This window comes from Pyrus communis, chromosome 15 (assembly GCF_041283825.1).
Source record: "Pyrus communis isolate YQ-2024b chromosome 15, ASM4128382v1, whole genome shotgun sequence".
NCBI lineage: Eukaryota > Viridiplantae > Streptophyta > Magnoliopsida > Rosales > Rosaceae > Pyrus > Pyrus communis.
Genome location: NC_142579.1, coordinates 32,337,978 through 32,362,275, shown reverse-complemented (window position 1 = coordinate 32,362,275; position 24,298 = coordinate 32,337,978). Strand labels below are relative to the sequence as shown.

The following is a 24,298-nucleotide window of genomic DNA, read 5'->3' as shown; positions in this document are numbered from 1 at the left end:
CTAGCTCAAACAATCCTCTAGCAAGAGGTCGGCAATGAGATCCGGTGGATCCTCAAGCCATGTACAAGAAATATCACAGTGAGCACCAAGCCATGTACAAGAGCTATCACAGTGAAGAGCAAAATGCGCTAGATGGTGGGCGATACCATTTGCTTGTCGGTGTATGTGGGTAGAGTGACCTCCAGTGAATTAGTGATTGTGGACAACATAAAATTGGATTCTTCAACAATAGGTTTAACCAAAGACATATTGAGAGAGCCGTCCAAACGAACAGTTACAATCTGGAAGGAATTGCTTTCCAAAGAATTTTGAATACCCCTTGAAGTCACCAAAATCAAGTCATCACGAATAAAAACTTAAAGTTGTTAATATGTAGTTAATATGGTTGTCAGTTGTCAAAATGTCTTTATATTTTGTTCGCAAGTGCAGTTAATTTCAACAAAGAATAGTTGCATAACTTTACATGATTAACTAATCGCCAATTGTCATTTCCCATTTGGCAACTAGTCGGCCGTTGGATCTGTGATTCTCTGTTGTATGGGAGCCCGGAGGAGAGATGAACCCACTTTACAACAACAGTCTTATATACAAATGGGACCCAAACGTCCTCAATTATATATGATCCATCACATACATGCATGTAGGGTTTTCTCCCGTTAATTTGTTCGTTTGTTAACCAAATCGAAAATTAGATCTGCATGCATACATAGGATATAATAATAGATTTTCTTGTTGGCCTGAATGATTGGGTGAAAATCGTAATAGTATTACTGCAGTACTACTGCTTACCTCTATACGAATCTGCGCTTTTTAATTAGAGCGTGAGACACTGAGTAGGAAAGAGTAAGCAAGGCTGCTGTGCCTGTGGCTCATGTTGCCCGTACTCGTGTACAAATTTGTTTTCCATTGTTTTTCACTGCACGTAAAAATGTGTATTATCAGTAAAATTGATGCAGTGTGATATAATAACTGGAAATCGATAAAAATATTCTAAGTTAGAATATAGAAATTTGAAATTCATTAGGAACTGAAAAAACCCTAGAAGTTTAGTGATTGAATACTAAGAAAGATTGCAAAATATATCTCCATAAGTTGGGTTAAACAGAAAACATAAAACCCTAAGTTGCAGGAAATCCTAAATGTTTCATAATATTCCTAATTACATATTAACCAAGAAAAGTATCATAACCCAAAAGGAAAACAGGTAAGAAATATCTACAATACTAAAGAAATACTTGCTAAACTACTCTCACCAGACTATGCATGAGTGCTCAAACGATAAATAATTAGTAACTTGATACAACGTTAACCATACAAAATAAATGCCAACAGAGAAGAAAAAGGTATCACAAATAAACCATTTACAATGGTTTTGTTATAGCAGCAGAAAGAGTCATGCAGTGAAGTATGTGAGCAACAACATGTGCATATTTTCATAAAAATCCACAATATGTGTGACAAGGCCTAAAAGAATTTTGCAGAGATGGGGCTCATAAGGGAAAAAATCTTTATCTGCAGGCCCATCTGTAGCCCTGCTAATAGCTCGACTTGTCTAGTCCTCTTCCTTGGAGCATTATGTATATCATCCAGCTAGGTTTTCATTGGCTAACTGCATTTGGGATGGATCAGCTGCTGACAGCTGTTGGGACCACAACAATCAATCGTCTTATATTTATTTTCTTTGGTCTCAGCCAACCAAACTGTGCGTATAAGGTAAAATAAACAACCAAATATTTTGTCCTTGAATTTCATTTTAAATAGGGTTCCTCGCAAGAGTTTGAAACGTTCAATGTTTCAAACTTATACGGGCCTCTCTGGATGTTTAATTTTGTATCGATTGGTTTCGTCCAACTTGACCTATTTGAGTTTGTACGGAGAGTCTGTGGCCCTTGCAGTTAACAAGATATGCTGAAGGCCCAAAGCTATTGGAATTTGGAAGGAAACCTATATTTTGCAGGTGTCATGAGTTTATCAGTTGTTTCTTTCTGAATAAAGTGTAGTCACAATAAGTAGTATCGAACGCATTGCCAATATATATATATATATAGTCCTCACATTCGTATGAATAAAAGTCACCATACAATCAAGTGAAGACTGACTGCACTAGACCGTATGTGTGAATAAAGAATCTATTGATTATTTTTACCCAACTCATCTTGAAATTGATGCAGTGAGAATCAGATTCCGGTGGATATGCTTTCCTTGAAATAGTCATATATGATCGTGAAAAATGGTGTGCACACAAGCAAAGTAAGGTATATATGCTATATGTAAACAAATTAAAGCAAGGGTTTGCAACATCTTTCACGGCACTTCGGTGTGCAGAACATGCATGTTAATCAATTCCAAATGACCAAAATGAAGAGAATATTGCATATTTCTTAGTTGCGTGTAACGTCTTTTTTGTTAAGTACATATATTGGTATAAGCTAATTTGCAGAGTAATTAATAGTATTTATCTTTGCACCCGAAATTTTAAGTTCAACTCATTCTTTCTATTATCGAATGTGTTAAAGAAAAAGAAAAAAAAAAGATCGGAGACCAAATATAGTGTTCCAAAAATTAAATAATCCCCACTTCTTTAGGCCAAGGGTCTTTGTGCCTTCTAGAAGAATAAACAGAAAAAATTCTACATTCCATAGATATAAGATATGAATGGTATTGATTCAGTTGGATCAATTTTTTTTCACCTGTCAGTGCCTGCGACACAACACAAATGATGTTTTGCGATGGTGTGGAGGTGGGGGCAACGTTGGTGCGGTAGTTAGTGTTGCAACATAAAAAGATATGGATCATTTTGCTCCTTCCACACGGACACATTTGAAGTACGATTCCGACGAACTAGCTAATGCCATTTATCTATCTAATTACGTTTGCAAATTACAATTAAAAGCATTGTTTAAGCAAACAGCTGATTAACTAAGGGAATAATGATGGCAATTAGTTTTAATTAACAATTATAATTGAGAGGTTGTATATTCATTCAAATGTGATCTACTTCCCAAGAGACCAAGGCCAAGATCAAAAACCCTTTTCTGTTGACCGGCGGAGGTACTAATTGTTCAACATCTCAAAAGCCAAAAATAGTACTACTACCCTCAAAGTCTGCCCATGTACAACGACAATGATAGTGACCGACGCCGTTTGCTGATTTTTTCAGTGGCTGCAAACGGAACAAAATTCTAAGGCTACCCTGGAACTCAAACAAAACAAAGATAAGACTCATTCAAATGCTAGGTTAAACCATTCATGTGTATTGGTTGTTTATCAGTACTACTCATGTGACGAAAAACACACTTAATATTACTTTTGTGGTTAACACTATTATTAATCTGACATGTTATCACTACCTACAAATTACTCTCAAAATACGACCTTGTGTTTAAGTAGCTCTAATTAGGCACAAATTGTTCTATACTTAGGCGGACCACGTTGCCATGCGGGCATACTCATACACATAGAGTTGTCCTATATTTATTATTTAGTCTCACGCGTTCAAAATTGGTCTCACCTCATTGTCTCAGATGTTGTATGCAGATAGTCGAACAAAGAACTCCCTCTAAATTAGGGCACTTACCCAAGTACATGTGGAAGTCAACTTTGCAAGTATTGTTAGCAAAAGTAAACTACATAAACAATTAATAAGTAATCACATGAAGCTAAGAAATTTTTTTAAAATGTGTCTAGAATATAATGTGGTAACACCATATGTTATTATACAAGTGAAGATAATTTTATTTTCATGTGTCTTTTTATTTGTATAACGACATATAATGTAAGTGTTAATATTTCAAGACCAATAAAAAGTATCTCCATCAAGCTCATTAATAAGAAAACAAATGTATTTAAGTGTTGCATTGGTTTATGTTGAGATCACGCGGTTTGTGGGACAATGGAATGGAAAAGCACACCAAAAACCGCGTATTGCCCAAAGCTTTAATTTGGAAGAATTCACCAAAGACTTTGATAAGACGACAAAGTAAGTTGTTCTCCTTGCTCTTTGCCTTCTCTTCTTCTTCCTCCTCCCAATCTTTTTCTTCTTCTTCTTAGTTGCAGAAAAAGAAAAAAAAACAGAAAAAATGGTGTTAAGCACCGTACTTTTATTAGCAGTTTTATTCATCGCTGGCCTCGTTAATATTTTCTTTCTTTTTCCCACCCCCAAGCTCCTTGCTTGGTTTCAATCTTTGTCCATACCCTACTCCACTCCTACTACCACTCCAAGCAAGGACAAAAATAATCTTGTTATGAATAGTATTAATCCGCAGCCAAAAGTAGAAGATCGAGCGGCGGAGCTGAAGCAAGTGTTTGCCACCTTCGACAAGAACAGTGATGGGTTCATCACAACGGAGGAGCTCAAGGAGTCACTGAAGAACATAAGAATTTTTATGAGTGATGCGGAGGTGGAAGAAATGGTGAAGAAGGTGGATGCTAATGGAGATGGGTTGATTGATTTTGATGAGTTTTGCATGCTGTGCAGGACCATGCGCCGTCGGGAAGATGGGGGAGGAGCGGAGGAGGAGGAGGAGGAGGAGGAGGAGTTGAAGGCGGCTTTTGGTGTGTTTGATAAGGATAAAGATGGGTTGATATCGGTGGAGGAGTTGGCAGTGGTGTTGTGTTCCTTGGGATTGAGGGAAGGGAATAAGGTGGAGGATTGTAAGGAGATGGTGAGGAAAGTTGATAGGGATGGAGATGGTATGGTTAATTTTGATGAGTTCAAGAGGATGATGAAGGGTGGAGGACTTCTAGTAGCCCATTAATTAGGTATTGATCTCTAATTAAGCTCCTACTTCCAAATATCTAGTAAGTTCTAATGCCCTCCGTCAACTTCTTATCACGTTAGGTACGCATAATTAACTTAAAATATAATTTCAAGCACTCTTACTTTCAAAGATTTAGTAAGTTTCGTCACCCTACAACAACTTATTAAAAGAACGTTAAATATAGTATACGCGACAACGTTTGATTAGCTTGAGATACCTTATCTCAAGTTTAGGTAGGTTTCTTTCTTTTCCAAACACGCATACACCTAGTTGTATAGGAAGCAAGAAAAACACGATATTTAATTAATTTCCAGCCTTCATCTTCAAACAACCACCTGCAAAAATTATTAGGTATGTACTGGCATAGGATGCCATTCGTCTCTAACCACTCTCTCTCTCTCTCTCTCAAGTAGTTTGTTTTGAACTTTTCATGGCGGACAGACTATGGTATTTAATTAGAAATGTACCTTTTTTCTTCCCCTCTTGCTGTATGATATTATTATCTGTAATAATTCTCTCCAACCTTGATGAATTCAACAGTATGATTAAATCGAATGATGCTTTGCAATTCTTTTCTGTACAAGTGATACTGGGAGGATGAAATTGAACTCGAGATCTCAAGTCAAAAGAAGAATGATCTTAACCGACAGGGCTAAAAAAAAACTTAGCCAAGTGAGCTAAAGAGGCATACGACATTTAATTTGTGTAAATAGTTTCGCACAACTGTTGTCAGTTTGAGGCCAAAAAGAAAAACAAATGCTGTCACCATTTTGAAAGCCTACGAAGTTTCCAAAAACTCATCTATAGGCCATGTTTGTAGTTTTCTATGTATATACATGTGCCCAATTGTAAATTTCATGGCTTGGCCGAAAGCATATTGTAAATAAATAAATAAAGCTCAGCATCTTCGGCATTTGCATTGGAAAATAAAAAGAAGAAAAGAAAAGCTAAAAAATCACTATATGTGTTTATGATATTTTTCTTTCATACTACGTAACATGGAAGGATACAGAGAAATAATAGTTAGGAGTGAATATAGAAATAGCTATAATAAAATATAGTTAAATATAACGGCTACAACACTTATATAGCATTAAATGATGTGTAACAAGAAGCAAGAGAGATCCCTGCTTGCACAAAACGGCAAATTCATATTCCCACCCTTTCATATACACGCATCCTAGTGATATTGGGGGTAAGGAAATTTTGGGCACAGCACCTTTAGTCAAGTGTAGCGATAAACGCTTTTAATTACTTAAACTACAAATCTCTTGCAGGGTCGCAGTTTAGGAAAGCAAACTTGAGGTAAAGATGCCATTCGTAGACAATAACGAAGATCAAATTTTGGATCTGCAAGTTGGTGAAAACAAGAAATTGTAAAGGATGCATGGAATGTTACAAGAATTCGGAAATTCGACTGAATGACATGGTTTAAAGCATACATTATCTTTTACTGAAGTGTAAAGAAAAAATTAAATCACTAAATGTTTCTGTCCTATAAAACCTAGACAACATTATGCGCATCAAAGTAATTCCGAATTAAATACATGGGCCGAATGGCAATCGGAACATATCACCCTGACCGAGTTTGAACGAAACTCCGTCGTCATCGTACAGAGGAAAGACGCTGCATGGACGCTTCCCAATCAACACAGCATAATCCACATTGAAGTGCCTTCATGTCATTAAAACTACCACAAGAAGGCACATAATCCATCCACAAAGCCGAAGAAACATTTATCCTTATACAAATTCTTTAGAAAACATCCGGATGAAAACGACCTGGAATGGAGCTACTTTGCTGTGCCTGCTTTAGGTGCATTGTAAGTGCATAGTTGTTCACCTGATTAGGTATAAAAGAGAGAATCAAACACTAGTAATCAGCACACGGTGAATTTAGGAAACTTAAGCAAGCAATGACCACGGCAAAGAAAAAATCAACGTAAAAAGGCACAGTAACAGACTAGCAAGGAGATCATGTAATGCGCTGTATAAAGCAAACAACGCTATGCTCTCCCAAACTTCCTTCCAAATATAAGGTTGTATAAAGTTATTAGGTTCCTGAGCTCAACCTCGAGGGTTCTCAACTGTTCCTGGTACTGGGCCACCAGTTGCTTCAGATGCTGCAATTCCTGGCCTCTATCTTCAAACTCCTTCTGCCGTTCATGCTGAGTGGATACAGCTCGCTTTAAAATTGTATTTTCCTGAATAATAGCTTCCAATTGTTCCTTCAGCATCATATTTTCCTAGAACAAGGAAAAACATAAGTACAGCTAAGCCATTAAAAAACCCCGGAACTAACAGATGTTGCATTCTCAAACATTTCCCCATTTCTCTACTAACTGCCAAGCGAAGAAAAAACAAGTAACTAGGCAAAGAGAAACATATATTGGACATGCAATGTAAGTAGTTAAGAGGTCATACCTGGCGAAAGCTTTGGGCTACCTCTGCGGTTGCACGCTCACTAATAGACTTCTCCAAAGCCTCAAGCACTCTTGAGGCGCGAGCTTTAGCATCATCCATGTTAGAGGCACTCATCATCTCTCTGACAACGAGCTCCACCCACTCTGCTCCATCCGTGGGAAGGTTATTTTGCACTGATGGATCATCAGTAACTGCAACCTCTCCATTTGTTGCTACCGCACCTGAAACAAAATATTGATCCACTCCCATTAATGCCTACACTTGTAGCAAGATTACCAAAAACTTATAGATTCACTTCTTCAAAGAATGTCACAGTCGTATTCCCGTGCAAGGTGAGAAAACGATAACTTTCTAGGTAAGGCAAGAAAATATCTACTCATACCCTGTGATTGGAGTTGCACATTTGCTTCTGAAGCCATATCAGATTTTCCTGCAGCAGAACCTAAACGTAGCTCATTCAAACTTCTGATAGCCGTATCCAAATCATCACCACATTCTTCAAGTGCTCTCTCCAGAAGCTACAATAGTAATTTCAGAATGCTTAGTAACCTGTCATCTTAATTAAGTAGATATAATGCACATCGTCCAAAATTGAAGAATATTAAGAACCTGTGACAAAAAAGGAAAAGGAAAAAAAGAAAGAAAAAAAAAAAAACAAAAAGGGAAAAATAACACATATATACATGCGGGTTTTCAAATACAGGAGGTCACGAATCGCATTGGGTTGTTGATTGCGTTACACAACCAAGTCAATGAGACCAACCAGATTGAAGGGGCAGCGTGCATCCGTGCCGTACAGGGACCTGTACAGTGCATACACGCACACATACGTATGCAAACATACACTTGATGGCAGTCAGAAAATCAGGAAACATGTAATGCATGCTAATTAAACGGCCAGATATGCCACGAAATGATCAACAAGACTGAAACCCCAATTATCATAAAAACACCCCGAAAAAACGAAATTCCAACAGGGATTCCATTTGTAATTTGACTTATTGAGCTAAGCAATTCGAGATAATCAAGGGCAACCCGAAAGACATTCCCTTTAGTATTGGGCACGTAAATAAGATTCGCTAATCCGACCCAATCCAGTCATATCCAATCCAATGCAATCCAATCCAACCCAAGCAATCGAATTTATGGCTTCAAATTATGCATAGAACAATAAAAATCAACAATTCCAACTTAATCATACGGAAATTATTTAATTAATGAAAACAAATCAGAAGAGATCAATGAAATGTGAACCTGGTTGTCCATGCCCGGGAAAACGGCCCTGAGGTGTTCGATCAAATGCGATGCAGAAAACGACGTCGTGGAGGGAGGAGAGAAGCGAACCGGGGAGGAAGAAGAGGAGCAGCGGATTCTCTTGGAAGCGGAGGAGACGGGAGGGGAAGTCGACGGCAGCGAGTTGTCTCCGAAAATCGATGATCTCTTCCCACACACGATGGCAGACATGTTTTGCCTTCTCTCACACTCTCTCTTCTTCCTCCGCCCTCTCCCCCACTGTCGTCTTCCTTCTCATGCAGCGCACCGTTTCGATCTGGAACGGAACCCCCTTCACTAGCAACCCCTAATTTCCCCAAATTTGGGAACAATTTCAATTTCTAGGTTTTATGGGGAGAAAAATAGAATTTGGGGAAAACATTTAATCGGAAATTGAATCTTTGGTGCTTTTGCTTTGCTCTCTCCCATGGTGCTTTTGGCTTTTGGGGTTTGCCTCGGGATCGGGTCACCCTACAGAAGATTGGTTCCGGAGAGCGACGAATTAGATGACGCCACGCAAGAGAAGGATGGAAGTTAAATTCGTTCGTTGGGTACGTGGGTGGATCCTATTGGACTGTGCTTGAGAGTGTTTGGAAAGTAGGAGGTTGGGTGTATGATGATATCATGTGGTAAGGTTTCGTGTTATCTTTGCTTTGTTTGACGTTGTTGTCTCAGTTGGTTCAACGAACTGGGGAGAGATTATTTCTCTCTCATCAAAGGCACCAAGTTCACTTATTCAAGTTCTTAAAATTTAATTTAAAGGCTAAAATTATTATAACTTTTTAAGGGGCCTCTATTTGTAGCTGTTTGATCAAATTTTAAAGACACGAATGAATGGACTTGGTGACTTTAATGGGAGAGATCCGAAGAGTATCTCTTCCCCAAGGAACTGGCGCCGCCTTGGCTTTTGTGGACCATATGGTTGAAACTGCATGTAAGGTAACAAGCACTCGCATATCATTTTACTGATGGTAGTATATTATCAGACAGTCAATCTGAATTATTGATATGCACAATTGTATTTTTGTCTGAACCCAAAATATTGGGCTTGGGCTAAATGTAGTGGGCTTGACACATAGTAAAGATCTTTGACTAAGGTCACATTTCTAAGACGAAGTCTAGCCCAAGGTAGGATGGTTGAATCCTAATAGGAGGACTCCTAGGGAGTTGTTTTAGATCTGGCTTAATCCTAATGTGAGTAACATTGTTTAAGAATTAGGATGAACATTGATAAGATTCGTAATATTCCAAGAATCAAGGTTCATGGCTAAACAAGATTATAAGTGAATTAAATACGAAAAAGGGATTAGGTTCAGAGTCCTAAGTTTGATAGGAGTAGCTGAGCTAGAAATCAGGATTGAATCAGGGAATGCCGAAGAAATATAATCCCGATGGACTCTACTTTGGCATAACGAGATCAACATGAAAATCACTCCTACAAATGGAAGAGGTTCTGCAACATTCAAGGGAACTTCAACACAACCCACAAATCTGCCTTGCACAATTTCTCAATCTATGCGAAACTCTCTCATCTTTGAGAAAAACGCTAACCTTTCTAACTTCGTTAAACACATCTTTAGTTTGGATTAACAACATTGGGGTCATTTAGTTAGGCGATCGAGGAGCACCTTCAGTTTAGATTAATAGCACTGTTTCGAGTTTGGTTGACTATTTATCCAAGTTTAAGCCGATAAGGAGTTTTCGGTCTTCCTATCGAAGGAGGTCATTTCATTATTCTTCTTGGAGAAGTGTAGTGTTCCTAGTTACAATGTTCAGCACATTGAAAGCTGAACTTTATTTGGACTTCATAATGACTAGTAGCCTTATCTTCAGGTTTTAGAACCCAAAGGTTGAGACGAGTTTTTTTCTCGGCCATGATCGCCCAAATACAGAAGTCAGTAGTACATTCACCACCGCCACCACATCCATTTTACTCATCGACCAAACTCGATCGTCGAGTTGGCACGCTCGCATTTAATCGAAGAACGTAGGTAGCTCAATAGTTATCTGAACAATGCGCCACGTAAGCTTTGTAATGTTTAGATTCAACAATTTGAATGTGTGATTTGGAATGCTAGATTCTATGGTGAGAGTGGATTATTAATTGACTCACCCCTTCACAATCCGACCTGTTTTGAATCCTTCAATGATCTAGGGTTTCTATCCCATGGTTTTTTTCCCTGAGTTCTGGAGGCAAGATTAGCTTCATTGGAACCAAAAAAGTGCTCCAACAATAAAATCTAAAAAAAATTAAAAAAAAAAAGGTGTAAATTAAGACCGGAGGGTGAGGCCCAAAAGATGCCAACCACCAACCTCCACTTTGTTGAAGGTGATGATGGAATGGGGCTTTTGTGTTCTGCTGCAATCACAGCCAAGTTGTTTTTTTTCCTTTTCTTTTCAGATGGAGGAGTGAAAAATAGTAAAACAACTAAACAAGCATATAAACCCTAGCATCAAATCACACTCTTAAGATTATTAATTTATTATCTTCAAACCCTAGCATGATACCATGTTGGTGCATGATATTCTTGAAGTTCGGTGTTGTTAGTCCTGATCATTCATACTTGTGTAACTTATAAACAGGAACAGTCATAATTTAATATAAACATAGTCCTGATTTTAGCACTTCTCTAACAATTTTATTCATATCAGATTTGAGAGCTCGATCATATGCGTAATCTGAGTTGGGAATTGTTCGTCCTAATAATTCATGTTTACTAGACTCACAAAATAAGAATGATCAGAATTAGCCTACCGTTTTTAGGATTGATCTTAACACTAGGCTTGATCATATGCATGATCTGATTTGGGGTCCTACATGTTGGCCAACATATAGCTACATAGTTACCAAGTAAGTCCAATTTGAAAAGGGTTTTGGTATTTGCAATGCAGGGCATATTTGGATTTCAAAATTAATTCAATACACCTCCTCCATCTTTCTCCTCCCATTGTCCAGCACCAAGTTCACCAACACCAATTATATCATATGCATGGCCTGCTAACTTTATGCTTGCTGCAATAGGATATCTTCCCTTTGTATGCCCATATGATATGATGACCTTAAGTGGGATACACTAGTCAGCACTGTCAGTGTTACTTCTCTCTCTTTGTGTGGTGAGTCCTACACTAGGTGGGACCCCACACACTTAGTGGGGGCAAGCAATAGGCATAAACTCCTTTCCAACAAAGCCTTTTTGTCAAGTTGCAAAACAGTGTCTAGTGTTGTATGTAGAAGGAAAAATATATTAGAAAATGCTAGAGATTAAAATTTTAGATTTTCTTTTTGCAGATTACAACATATATAGCAATTTATAGTTGAATTCATTTTTTAATATTAATAATTTAAAAAAAGATGTCCATCAACCGTCATATTATATAATTCATATAAAACGGTTTAATTTTTTTTTATCTCACTAGTATCACTCAAAAGAATATCATCTCATCACAAAATTGCTTTTATTCACCCCAAAAAGCATCATAGAATACAATTTTGTTTCATGGTTGGTTGAAGAAATGACCACTCACCAAGCACTCTTTCTTTTTTTTCCCCTTTAGAAGGGGCCCCTCTAGAAATTAAAATAATAAATAATAAATAACCAACATATGATAAGCCATTTAATTCCCACCCAAAAATCATATAGGAATATATTTACAATGCCATTTGAAAGAGGGAGAGAGAGTGTGATGGGATTGCACTCAAATATGCTCTTGACTGCCTTCCTATTAGCTTTGACCCAACAATATCACAATTAGCAAGAATTCATTCGAACATTAATAGAAATAACGTATAATGCATATTACTTACATAAAACACATTACTTTCCTGAATATCGAAATTTTTCAATGTGATTCTCACGTCATCATGTGTTACTACTAATGCATTGATCTCTCAAGCGACACATCTATTACGTTTCTTTTTATTCTTGCAGACATTTTCTAATGATTGATGCATCTGAATTCCATACACCTTGTTTATTAACCTAAAAAAGTTTCTAAACTTTCATATGGTTCATTACTTGCATTTAGGGATTACCTACGCTTATTTTTAGATTCAAATTAATAAGCTCGTACCTTATCTTGATCAACTGACTTAACTCTTGTATTTCTACTAAAGCAATTCTTACCCTTAGTTAAAAATTTTAGGTAATCTATAGTGAGAGAGAAAGGTAGAGAGAGGCGTTCCCATCGGACCCATCCCCCACACAAAAGGTGGTGGCAAAAAAGTTCTTTTTGTACACACTGCGATGATGGCGATGATGATGCCTGCAATCTCCAACAGCAGCAGAAACACCACCACCACCATCACAAAATTCCTCTCTCTCCTCCTCTCTTCTTCTCCACACTCCTTCTCTCTTTCTCTCTCTCCTCTGTTTTTTACACTCAAGCATAAAAGCATGGTAAATCTCTCTCTGTTATTCCCTCACATCCCATGCAATTATGCTGACAACCCATAAAAGCTAACACCTCTAAGCATCCATGGACAACCAGTGCGGTTGCTGGGCTGTCCTTAAACGCGGCGTTAGCGGTACCTGCAAATCCTCTGCTTCCAAAGACTCTGCCAACACTATCCCTCGTACTAGTCTTGTTTATGATGCAGGTATATATATACATCTTCTTCTTACAAGATAACCAGCTTATGTTTTACTTTTGAAATTTCAATTACCAGATGGGTTTTTCTTAAAATCAATGAATCTTAAAAGATTAATGAAGTTACCCTTTTTTTTTCCTTACAAAAATTTAAATTTTATTGTTGTATGAAGAAATCAAGGTGTGTATGTGATTTGTAGTCCAGATCTCAAACTTGGGTTGTGCTGATTTCTCTCCCAGATCAATATCCTGAGCTCTAGCCACCAAAAATGCAGTCTTTTTCTTTTTCTTTCACTCTAATTCAATGTGACGAGCAAGTCGCTTGTATCTCAGTTGGTTAAAAGCAAATCATCCCTGCATCCGAGGTCTCGAGTTCATATAGCGCTACTTCTTGCCTTGATGCATTAATTATGTTCCTTGGTTGATGATCTTTGTGAATTGGACAAAGACTTTCATGTCACCTTTTTTTTTTTTTTTTGGTCAATATCTTTCCTGTCAATTGATGTCTTATTAATTTCACAAATATCCGCAAAATTTGAGTTTTCGGGCTTTCTGCCCGGGATTGATTTTCACACTCCCATTTTCTTTCCATGCACGAATGAATCAACGGAGAATCAAACGTTTTAGTTTCTGTAGAAAATGTATGTTCATATTCTGTGGCTAATAGTCCTTCTGTCACTACAACTTACAGCTACAGAGACCAGATATCTTAATGCCAGCAATAGAGACCTCTTGCCTCCAAATGAAGCCCAACTATCCTCTGATGCTCCCAATCCACCGCCATCAGATGAGAAGCCGGTTCGCCAGTTGCTCCAGTTTACTTTTCAGGAGCTAAAATCAGCAACCGGGAACTTCAGGCCGGATAGCATTCTTGGGGAAGGCGGATTTGGATACGTGTTCAAAGGGTGGATAGAGGAAAATGGGACAGGGCCAGCGAAACCCGGGTCAGGGATTACAGTGGCAGTTAAAAGCTTAAAGCCAGATGGTCTCCAAGGCCATAGAGAATGGGTGGTTAGTAAAACTATATCTGCCTTGGGTTAGTAAATTATTGTTGATAAAAAAGGATTGTTCTTGGAGCACTTAAATGTTGGAAATTGACAAGTGAATTATTTTTTCGATGCAGGCTGAGGTTGACTTTCTCGGGCAGCTCCACCACTCTAATCTTGTAAAGCTTATCGGATACTGCATCGAAGATGATCAGAGGTTACTTGTTTACGAATTTATGACCCGCGGGAGTCTTGAAAATCATCTTTTCAGGAGTGAGTGAATGTGAATGTTTTGTTGCCTGTTCATCCTTGTCATCTTTGTTAAATCTCTTCAAATGGGATGCATTTTGGATGGTTAAATTCATATCTTTAATCCGACCTTTCTCCATAATGATCTGCAAATACTATTGTATGATATGGTTGCTGATGGTTCAAAATTTTTTGAAGGGACTATACCTCTACCGTGGTTGAATAGGATTAAGATTGCACTTGGTGCAGCAAAAGGGTTGGCATTTCTCCACAACGGTCCAGAACCCGTCATTTATAGAGATTTTAAGACATCAAACATTTTGCTCGATTCGGTATGTTATGTACCTCATATTTTGCTGGTTAAAAATGCTGATTCTTTTGCTTAAAGGATTCAACAAGTTGGGTTTTCTTTATAGGAATACAATGCAAAGCTTTCAGATTTTGGTTTGGCGAAAGCTGGGCCTCAGGGAGACAAGACACATGTTTCTACTAGGGTTGTTGGAACATATGGCTATGCTGCTCCAGAGTATGTGATGACAGGTAAGAAAGTCATAACAGATGGTTCAAATTTTTTCGAGATATTCGGAATTTTAGATACAGTACCTTATGTAATGATTAGAAGTTTAAGAAGACCGATAGCTGAAGATCATGTATGTTGTATATGTTTTACATTCAAAGAAAAGAGAGTCGAACCTTAAGAGCAGAGCACTCAGAAAATTATGAATGTCCAAATGAGTTTAGCTATGTGAACTTCTTTTCTTATTGAATCCTATTGATCCAGAAATAATTAACTCAAATCTCTATATTGAGTTTCTTGTTTCATAAGAAATCGGAGGTCTAACTAGTACAATTTGTGTTCCCTTCGTTTTCGCAGGACACTTGACATCTAAAAGTGATGTGTACAGCTTTGGTGTAGTTTTACTTGAGATTTTAACAGGAAGAAGATCCATGGATAAGAAACGCCCTAGTGGAGAACAAAACCTTGTGGCATGGGCTCGGCCACATTTAGCTGACAAGCGAAAGCTTTCCCTTCTAGTGGATCCACGCTTGGAATTGAACTACTCCATTAAAGGGGTCCAGAAGGTCTCACAATTGGCTTACAGCTGCCTCAGTAGGGACCCAAAATCCCGCCCTACAATGGATGAAGTCGTGAGGGTTCTTATTCCGTTGCAGGATCTCAATGACCTCGCCATCTTAACTCATCATTCTCGTTTATCTCAACAAGGAAGGCGAAAGAAGAAACCTGACGGAACTCACCAGCTCACCTACAGCCAGTCTAAGAGCGTCAGAGATTCTCCTTTAAATACTGGCAAGCAGCAACGCAGATGATTGTTGTGCGCGGTCAACCCCTTTCCTCTACTGCAGACTCGACACACAATTGAATGAAACAAAGGTCGCCTTTGTTAAAACGGTTGTGTATGAAACCTTCGAGCCAAAGAAGTGGAAGAGGCCAGGAAAGATGCATGAGATCATTTTCTTTCAAGTACCCTTGCATTCGAGAGCGCACATTTGATATTTTGGAATCATTGTTCGTCACGCCTATGTTTCATTTGAGACACACATATATATATATATATATATATATATATCTTGTAATTAGATAAACCTCTCCTTTCTGAGATTATTATTTGCAGCTAATTAATGTCAGTCACTTTGATGAAATTTTTATTATCTAAAACTGCACTTTCGTTCTAGTGGTATTTTTCTTCACTTGTAAGTGAGAGGTTTTAGGTTCATTTCTCGCCGAAGGCGAATTTGAACCACATCATTGCTAGCATATTGTGAGGCTAAGCTCACGCCTCTCCTTCAGTGTAAATAAGATGTCTCTGTCAAAAAAATTAAAAAACTGCACTTTCGTTTCCATCTGTTTTTCTTTCCAGTCCTGCAGATTCTTTTGCTTAAAGCTTCGTTCGATTTAGGAACTCCGTTGAGTTTATCCTGTGCAGATCAGGCCAAAACACGCTTCTAGTCCCCGTAGTTTTCGTGTGAAACGAATAAACCATCGGTTAAAATTTTAGGTCATGCCTACCTAAAGAATAAGCTAGCTAGCAAGCAGCATCAGCATGTTTCCTGCAAAGTTCAGCACCTGATCACATACTTTCGACGAGTCCACAAATTAAGATGCAAAGCGGCATGTCTTTATTCTGCGCATAACTTTCTATGACATAAGCATTTCGCAAGTTGGCCGGTTCTTAAATCTCACCTGGTATATGTTCTTTAATTCTCTCTTTAAGTCAAATACCAGAAATGAACAAGGATGACGACCACACTCATAGCTTGTCAACAATTACCGAAAGTTTAGAATTTTTCTAGTGCGGTGGTCACACTGTCACACAATGTTACAAGTACATGTGTTGTAAACCATATATATGAACGGTCAACGTAAATGAAATGTGTGATGAACGTAAAATTAATATTAATACATAGATTCATATGTTACATGAATAGATTTGTAATATTTAATGTTTTAAAAGGCAAAAGCGTAGATAAAACGCTTCATGAATAGTCCCGCATAGTGAAAACTTAAGGCATGAGACGGCTTTACGGGACCTAAATTTATATATATAAATATTATATATAATTATATATGTATATATAATATTTAGTAGGATACATAGAATCTTAAAAGAGAAAAACAAGGATAATAAAACGTTTTACAAGGAAAAAAAATATAACGTTACAAAAGAAATAATAAAACAAAAAGATGTTTATCTTTTTTACTTGCTGGCCAATCACCCTTTTTTAAGGAAAGAATAATATAAGGATACACGATACTTTTATTGAAATGTATTATTTTCAGTCTTTTGAGATCTATAAACTAAATTTTGTAATCTAAGTGATGTGGTGGTTGATGATTGGATTATTACTAAGTATTGATTAACGTGCTTATTTATTGGTGACATCATTTAATTTGCAAATTTAGTTTGAAAATTTAATCTCCCTAGCATTATCCATAAAATAATATTAAAAGCTAAAACTAAAAAGTTTAATATCAGGGGGAATATACTAAGGTAATAACTGTCAGCAAAAGTGGGTCAGTCGAAACGACCATCTTCATCTTTTTTGAAGGACAACCGGTTCAGCAACTAAAAAACTTCTAGATTTCAATTAATTTTTTTCTGCAGATTTCGACAACTTTTAAACAAAAAGATGCCCAATCGAACGCCTCAATCGCCTAGGCATGTCTTGACCACATCTAGTCAAATTTAAGTTTACTCTCATTGGACATAGGTGTTTTCATAATCGCTCCGTCTCTGAAACTGCCTAAACACATCTTAAGGTACGGTTTTTGAAACACTGATAATATCACATGGCATGACAATAACACTAAAAAAACTCTTGAAAATTTGAGCTTTTTTATTTTTTCTTTCATTAAAATTTATTGAAACTTGTTGTAAGCATACAGAGCAAGACAGATATAATCCTGAAGATCTTGATTTACTACCCTTTCTATGTACATCAAAACCTGGTCTTCATCTGCATCCTGCTATCCTCTTAAATCTTAACCATGCTGCACCTTCCTGTAAGTGTATATGCTCTCCGCAGAATCGGATCCCAAATTGAAGCTGATCATCTGAAGATCCACGTACTGACCTCGTTTTCAGTTTTCGTAAGTAATCGATCCATGAAATATTCACAATTTTACAATTTTCTGCTGCGTGTTAGTTTCATTGCATTGTACACTGATTTTAACTGACAAATTCTCTGTGTTTCTTGCTACAACTATAAACAACGTACATATGCCTAATCAAATTAATCAACATATGAAAGAATCAGATTTCTCAAGTGGAAGAATTCATCCACAAACCCTAATATTTCATGCATGCAAATTATTCATGTGTAATTGTCATTCATCAATCATCATCATCACAACTTCACTAGCTGTTCATAAGCAGGGATGTCACATATCCTTTTCCTCCACAACCCTAACCGTCGCTTTTCCCGCTCATACTTAATTGAAGCACGTTGAACAAAAAATATCTGCACATTTTACAGTAAAATTACAATATATACTTAAATCTTCGTAATCAAATTAATCAAAAATCAAATCTCAATTGTTGAATTGATCAAAATCAAATACTGAAAAACATATCAATTAAATATCAATGACTTAGCAATCAAATATTCATGGCATAACAATCGGATGTTGATGATAAATCGAAACTGATCACTTCGACAATTAAGATTTGAAAATTTAATCATTTTGACTAATTTCTCAAAGGGAGACTTTAGATGCGGTTCCTAACTATAAATATTCTTTGACTGAAACCCTGTTGGTTTTCAATTTTTTATTGAAGTCTCTGAAATTAATGTGATAATTTATTTCTATGTATGTTACTATATTTTTTAAATTAAAATTGCAATTTATAGTTGTTTATATTAATGAGATTTTGAATAAAACCCCATAATTTGTGGGATTAAAAATTTTAGAATATAAATTATACTATTTGTGTGTGTGTGTGTAAACATGGGTACATTCATCAAAATTAACCAAAAAATTATTGTACCAAAACATGGGTACATTCTTCAAAACCACTAAAAAAAAAAAGAAAAAAAAAAAAAGAAGAAGAAGGAGATGTTAGGCTTAATAACATTAGTAAATTTCTTCGATTAAACTTGACATGGATACATTCTCAAATCAAAGAAAAAAAAATGTACCCATATAAGTTTAAAAATGGATTAGAAAAAAATTGAATAGATTTTATATAAAAAAACAACGATACATTTTACATATAACAAATTGATATATTTAAGAATGATACATTTTAAGATTAAAATTTTGAAAAAATTACAGGAATGGGTGCATATAAGATTAAAAAATTGAAAATATTTTTTAAAAAAGCTAATGGGTACAAACTTTTTCTAATTATTTATTTATTTTGGAAATGTTTTGAATTGAAAATTAATTAGGAGTTTAATAAAGGTGTGAGTGCCTATTAAAATTCTAAATCATTTATTAATTTTTATTTAAAAGAAATATGTAATTGACATGTAAATTCATTATTACATTAATGCTAGAAACTTGGATCAAAATCTGAAAACTAATAAGGTTTCAATCAATAAACATTAGTAACTAGGAACCGGATACTAATTTTTCATTTCTCAAAATTCAGCGTAAAAGTTTAAAGGTGTCCATATCAATAATATATAGCTAGGCAACCTTATCGCCATCTTTGACTCCAAAAAGTCGGATTAATGCTTTGTAATCGAGTAGCTTCTGACCTTTATAGCATAAGCAAAAATTACCCCACACATGTGACCTGTTCAGAAATTTTAATAGTTATTTGAATCACATTTTTTCTGGTCCAAATATTTAAGAAATGGTACAAAATATATACCTTCTAACTACTTTCGAAACAAACCAAATCCATGCAAAGCTTGTATTTATACGTACCATGAAATCATTTCATCTATCGGCGACTGACTGAAAACATCCTTCACTGCCTCTTTCAGTTCGGCCACCGTGGCTGTCATCGAAACTTGAATCTCTGCCTCCATTAAGAAGAAGAAAATTAATTAATCACAACAAAACACGATTAATTATATGTACGTACGTAAAACAAGCATGAGCAGTGATATATGTATTAAATTTACATACCAAAGCTAGAGCCATCCAATTTGATGACGAAGAGCTTAAGCGGCTCCTGGGGCAGCTTTCGGTAAGCATGGTTCTTCCGACCGCTACCGCTGAGAAGTCTCCGTGGAGATAGTGATGCCGGAAACAGGCTGCATGCGGTGGCATTCGTCGCCAACTCTTTTTCACAAATACCCACGTCCATTTTCATGCGCATGCACACAAACCAAACTCAAGAAACTAAATCCTCAGCCTCAACGAGAGGTACCCTAAATTTTAATTACAAAATAAAGTTTGTTGGGAGTGTTTGATGGAGTTAGCTAATAGAAATATATCAGAAACCGAAAGTGTTTTCAACGAGTCAAATTAACTGCTCTGACTGGAAACACAAGATTTTAGGTGCCTGAATATTTCATAACCATGAATAAAGTACGCAAATTAATAGGTGGTACATCCATCAATTTCGAAACCCTACATGCTCGGCTATATTTCTGGGCCGTAAGTAATAATCTAAACCAAAAACAGCAAAAAGGAAAACAAAGGAAATATGGGTGGTGGTGGCTGCAAATGTGGCTCTAAATAAAATGGTTGGTCAAATAACAAAAATACAGAAAGAAAATTGTTAGATTAATGTCAACGCGTATAAAGAGAAACAGAAACGTCAAAAAACAGGAGAAAAACTCAACTCAATAAATCAAAAATCAACAGTTTCTTCATTTCTTTTACATGTTTTTTTTTTATTTTTTTTATTTTTTTAAGATGCTAAGATTACGTTTCATTCTTAATTTGAATGGCTGCCACAAACAAATTAATTAGCCTCATTCCTTAATTATCTCGACATTGAAGGCAAAGTTTCCACTTACATATAGGACTTAACTTGCTTTATCTCATACGGACCTAACGTAGCCATAAGAAGGGGAAAAAATGGGTAACTTATTTGAGGTCACAAAATATTTTTAACATTAGGATTTAATCAATCGGTGTTTTGTGCTTTTAAGGAGAAGTCAATAAAGAGAAATTTTAACAAGTGATATGTTGGCCTTAGTTTGGGAGGAAAATTGGTTATATTGACTTACAATGCTCAAGAAATATACATAGGATTTGAAAAACAAAAGTTCTTCATGTTGTTTTTACATTTAATTTTGATGATTCCATAGCTCTCCCGTGTCTTAAAAAAAATGGAATTGTTCTACATATGATATTATTAGTTACAATGGGAAGTTTTCGAAGAAAGTTAAGGTTCCACTGTAAAACTAATTAGTAATATGGGGAATAGCCAATTACTTATAAGCTCATGCAATGTCCCTCCTCCCATCTATGTGGGATTCATTCTCAAGCCCCTTACGTGTGGCGAATTTGTAAGCCTAACACATGAACAACACAAATGCAGTGACGTGGAACACTGTGATCGTTGAGCTTCACATATGGGACCACCTGCTTTGATACCATAAAGAAGATGACGTTCTACCATAAAACCAATTGGTAATATGGGGAGTAGCTCAACTTTCTTATAAACTCATGCAAGATTCCTCCACCCATCAATGTGGGATTTGTTCTTAACAGTATACACTTGATGAACTCTAAAAAAATTGACTTCTATTCTACATATGACTAGTTAATTTTTGTTCAAAGAATGCAAGTTACGAACATGTACATAAAAGGAGTATGATAGTATAAACTGTCACCAAGTATACATGAAAAAGGAATACGTACTACAGTTGACGTTTAAAGTACAGTACTATGTCGATCGATCAAAAGTAAAACCAGATATTCGAACCATAAACCAACAATCACAAGAGAGAGGGAGGAAGAGTGCATATCTGTGACCGATCTCTCTAGATCGAGAAGGAGATCACCGGTCGATTAGCTCTCCTGCTTATCCCAAGTTTGAATTTCCACTCTTCTTCTGTTGATAAAGAAAGACAAAACTAACTAACAGAAGTATACATTCGGTAGAAATTAACAGTAAATCATGCGATATCATGCAACAAGTCACATAAATTAGTCCAGGCAGCTAGCTCAAAGACCCTAAATTAGTTAATAAAAACATGATGAGGTTAGAGAGGACAAGCAGTTATGAATAAGCAACAAATAATTAAGAAAGTGATATTGGCGCGGCTCAATCTGAGATCAATTTACGCGGGCAGGGATGTGTAAATCTGTCTTCGGATTGAACCTCACCAACATCGCTTAGCTCTCTGCTACTTCTCAAACATGCATATAATTAATATCCATACCATTAGAAAGAAGATAGAGCTAGCTAGCATAAAAGCAGATGTCCTTTCACCGTGAAACCCGAAAGCACGTTTAGATGTTGAAAAAATGTGGGCAAAACTAAAGAGTTTGTAGCGGTCTTTTGGCCTTTTTAGCAGGGCTAGCTGCTACCACTTACCTAAAAAAGGGGCAAAAGTACTTGAATAAAGAACACCAAATATGGTCCCATGTCGGATCCATCGAACCAAATTCATTTTTGTTTTACAAAGCGATATTTTAATTCACTCTAAACTATAGAAAGAGATTCAATCTTAAATGTGAAGGAGGTAACACACATTTATTCTAACCAACTTGACTACACTAAAGTTTACAATCAAATTAAAGAAAAATGATTAGAGAATATTTTTTAGGTTATTTCCTGTGGAGAAAAATTAAACTAATTAAGGTGGCTGCTCGTTTGGTGGGGTGGAAGGTCAAGGTATATAGTGGATTGTAGGGTGTCGAATTGGGGCCAGAATTGTGGAAGTGGATTTGTGGGATTTCAAAATATTAAGGACTTGCATCCATTTAGCACCATCGAGACAAATGCATAGGGCAATAGCATTTTATACTCCACTACAGGAAATAATGAATATATAAAAAAATCGATAGTTATTGAAGTGGGATTTTAAAATATGCATGATACAAACATAACATGCAGCAATAAGAAACATATACATCAAAACAAAAATGAGATTACAATTATATAGCACAGATGAGATATCTTCTAGAAAGAGCCGTACATGATATCTTAGCTATATATATCTATATATATATATGTGGATATATACACGCACTATAGGGTTATGGATTTAGGTTAAACAGTCGTCAATACAACCAAATGCAGAGTTTTTGAGCTAGTTCACCGAAGAGATTAACATGTGTGTGCCATACATACAACAAAAGAAACAGCTATCTGGATGTGTTTGTGTGTGTGTGAGAGAGAGAGAGAGAGAGGTGAGAGGGAAGGGATGGGAGAGGGATGAGAATGTATACTGGTAGGTTTACCTCGGGATGAGAGGATGGGAAGGGGGAGAAGAAGAAGGAGGTGAGTGGAATGATGTGAATGGGGAGCAACGCTTACTTTAGGGTTTGTCATGCTTAGTTTGTACTCAAATAAAATCAAACAACTTCCCCTGCGCATGCACCTGAAATATTCTCCTACCAAAAAACCCAAACAGCTCCTTTTGATTATACCTCTCTTTCTACAATATTTTATCCAAATTCTAGACCCCCACCCTTTTCAATTTAATTAGTATGTCATGCTTTTCTTCGATGATTAATTAATTAACCTAAGAATAAGATGCTTGGCTTATATGTAATACACACACACACACACATACATATATAATACATACATATATATATATATAACCTTTTTTTTCTTTAGTTTCGAAACAAACCGACTGTAAAATGGGTCCTTGAATATATATCAACCACAAATTTTCTAATTATCATTCTTGGTTATACGCACCCGATCAAACAAAATTGGCATGCATTAAGGCTATAATTTGTTTAGAGACAAGGGACTTTTAAAGCTTCAAAGAACTTTATTTAATTATTGAATTTGCACCGCAAAGGATATTAATAATGAATTGCTTAAGTACTGCAAAGTTAATGTTCAAACAGTACTACAAATGTTACTATAAGTACACTAAGCAAAAAAATTTAAGACGTGTCATTCTAAAATTTTCACAAATGTATTGCATTTAATCATTTTAAAATTATAAAATTTCTCGTCCAAACATAACATAACATATAATTTGAAACTTTGTATATTAACGCGTGACAAAAAAGAGAGATGAAAGTATGGCTCTCGTAGGGTAGAAACAAAATGTTGAGTAGGGTTTTTAAGTGGGTTAGAAAAACACTAGCTAAGCTAGCACTATAGACCTCCCTCTCCTATTATTATGCAAACTGCAAGTTAAACCTAAGCGGCACTTGGTAGTGCCCAAATAAGTATAAAGAATGTACAGGTATATAGAAACTAAAAGATGAGTCAAAAGAGCAGATGCATGCAGTGCCATGTGTGTGCAGTAGTACTCTTGTGAGAGAGAGAGAGGGAGAGAGAGAGAGAGAGAGAGAGAGAGAGATGGAATCTTGGGAACACGAGTGCAGAATGTCAGCGAAGTGATTTGTCTAAAAAGAATAAAGAATTCGGAATGGAAGGAGGAGTAGTACGTACAAAGTTG

General features: G+C 36.4%; 4 protein-coding genes across 6 annotated transcripts; 2 read left to right on the top strand and 2 right to left on the bottom strand.

Moving 5' to 3' along the window:
• The first annotated feature begins 3,838 nt into the window (after positions 1–3,838).
• On the top strand, positions 3,839–5,669 carry LOC137744716 (calmodulin-like protein 2). 2 transcript variants are annotated; one of them, XM_068484505.2, is made up of 2 exons: positions 3,839–4,761; positions 5,345–5,669. In XM_068484505.2, exon 1 carries the CDS (start codon positions 4,080–4,082, stop codon positions 4,755–4,757), a length of 678 nt encoding a protein of 225 aa, XP_068340606.1. In that variant the 5' UTR covers positions 3,839–4,079; the 3' UTR covers positions 4,758–4,761; positions 5,345–5,669. The 2 variants fall into 2 exon arrangements, with proteins under 2 accessions (XP_068340606.1, XP_068340615.1); XM_068484514.2 differs by having other exon boundaries at positions 5,301–5,669.
• A 448-nt stretch (positions 5,670–6,117) lies between these two features.
• On the bottom strand, positions 6,118–8,955 carry LOC137744706 (uncharacterized). The gene is made up of 5 exons (XM_068484495.2): positions 8,439–8,955; positions 7,567–7,702; positions 7,185–7,405; positions 6,833–7,006; positions 6,118–6,603 (listed from the first exon to the last, which is right to left on the bottom strand). Exons 1-5 carry the CDS (start codon positions 8,646–8,648, stop codon positions 6,517–6,519), a joined length of 828 nt encoding a protein of 275 aa, XP_068340596.1. The 5' UTR covers positions 8,649–8,955; the 3' UTR covers positions 6,118–6,516.
• A 3,679-nt stretch (positions 8,956–12,634) lies between these two features.
• Positions 12,635–15,940, top strand: LOC137738162 (serine/threonine-protein kinase PBL34). Its single transcript, XM_068477791.2, has 6 exons — positions 12,635–13,053; positions 13,735–14,054; positions 14,167–14,302; positions 14,477–14,610; positions 14,695–14,818; positions 15,153–15,940. Exons 1-6 carry the CDS (start codon positions 12,933–12,935, stop codon positions 15,605–15,607), a joined length of 1,290 nt encoding a protein of 429 aa, XP_068333892.1. The 5' UTR covers positions 12,635–12,932; the 3' UTR covers positions 15,608–15,940.
• Positions 15,941–17,615: 1,675 nt separating this feature from the next.
• Positions 17,616–22,838, bottom strand: LOC137741794 (uncharacterized). Of its 2 annotated transcripts, XM_088685348.1 has the most exons (5): positions 22,091–22,838; positions 19,878–21,759; positions 19,674–19,767; positions 19,440–19,539; positions 17,616–18,259 (listed from the first exon to the last, which is right to left on the bottom strand). In XM_088685348.1, the coding sequence occupies exons 2-5, from the start codon at positions 20,068–20,070 to the stop codon at positions 18,146–18,148; spliced, it is 501 nt and encodes a 166-aa protein (XP_088541474.1). In that variant the 5' UTR covers positions 20,071–21,759; positions 22,091–22,838; the 3' UTR covers positions 17,616–18,145. The 2 variants fall into 2 exon arrangements, with proteins under 2 accessions (XP_088541474.1, XP_068337639.2); XM_068481538.2 differs by lacking the exon at positions 22,091–22,838 and having other exon boundaries at positions 19,878–22,074.
• Positions 22,839–24,298: the final 1,460 nt, after the last annotated feature.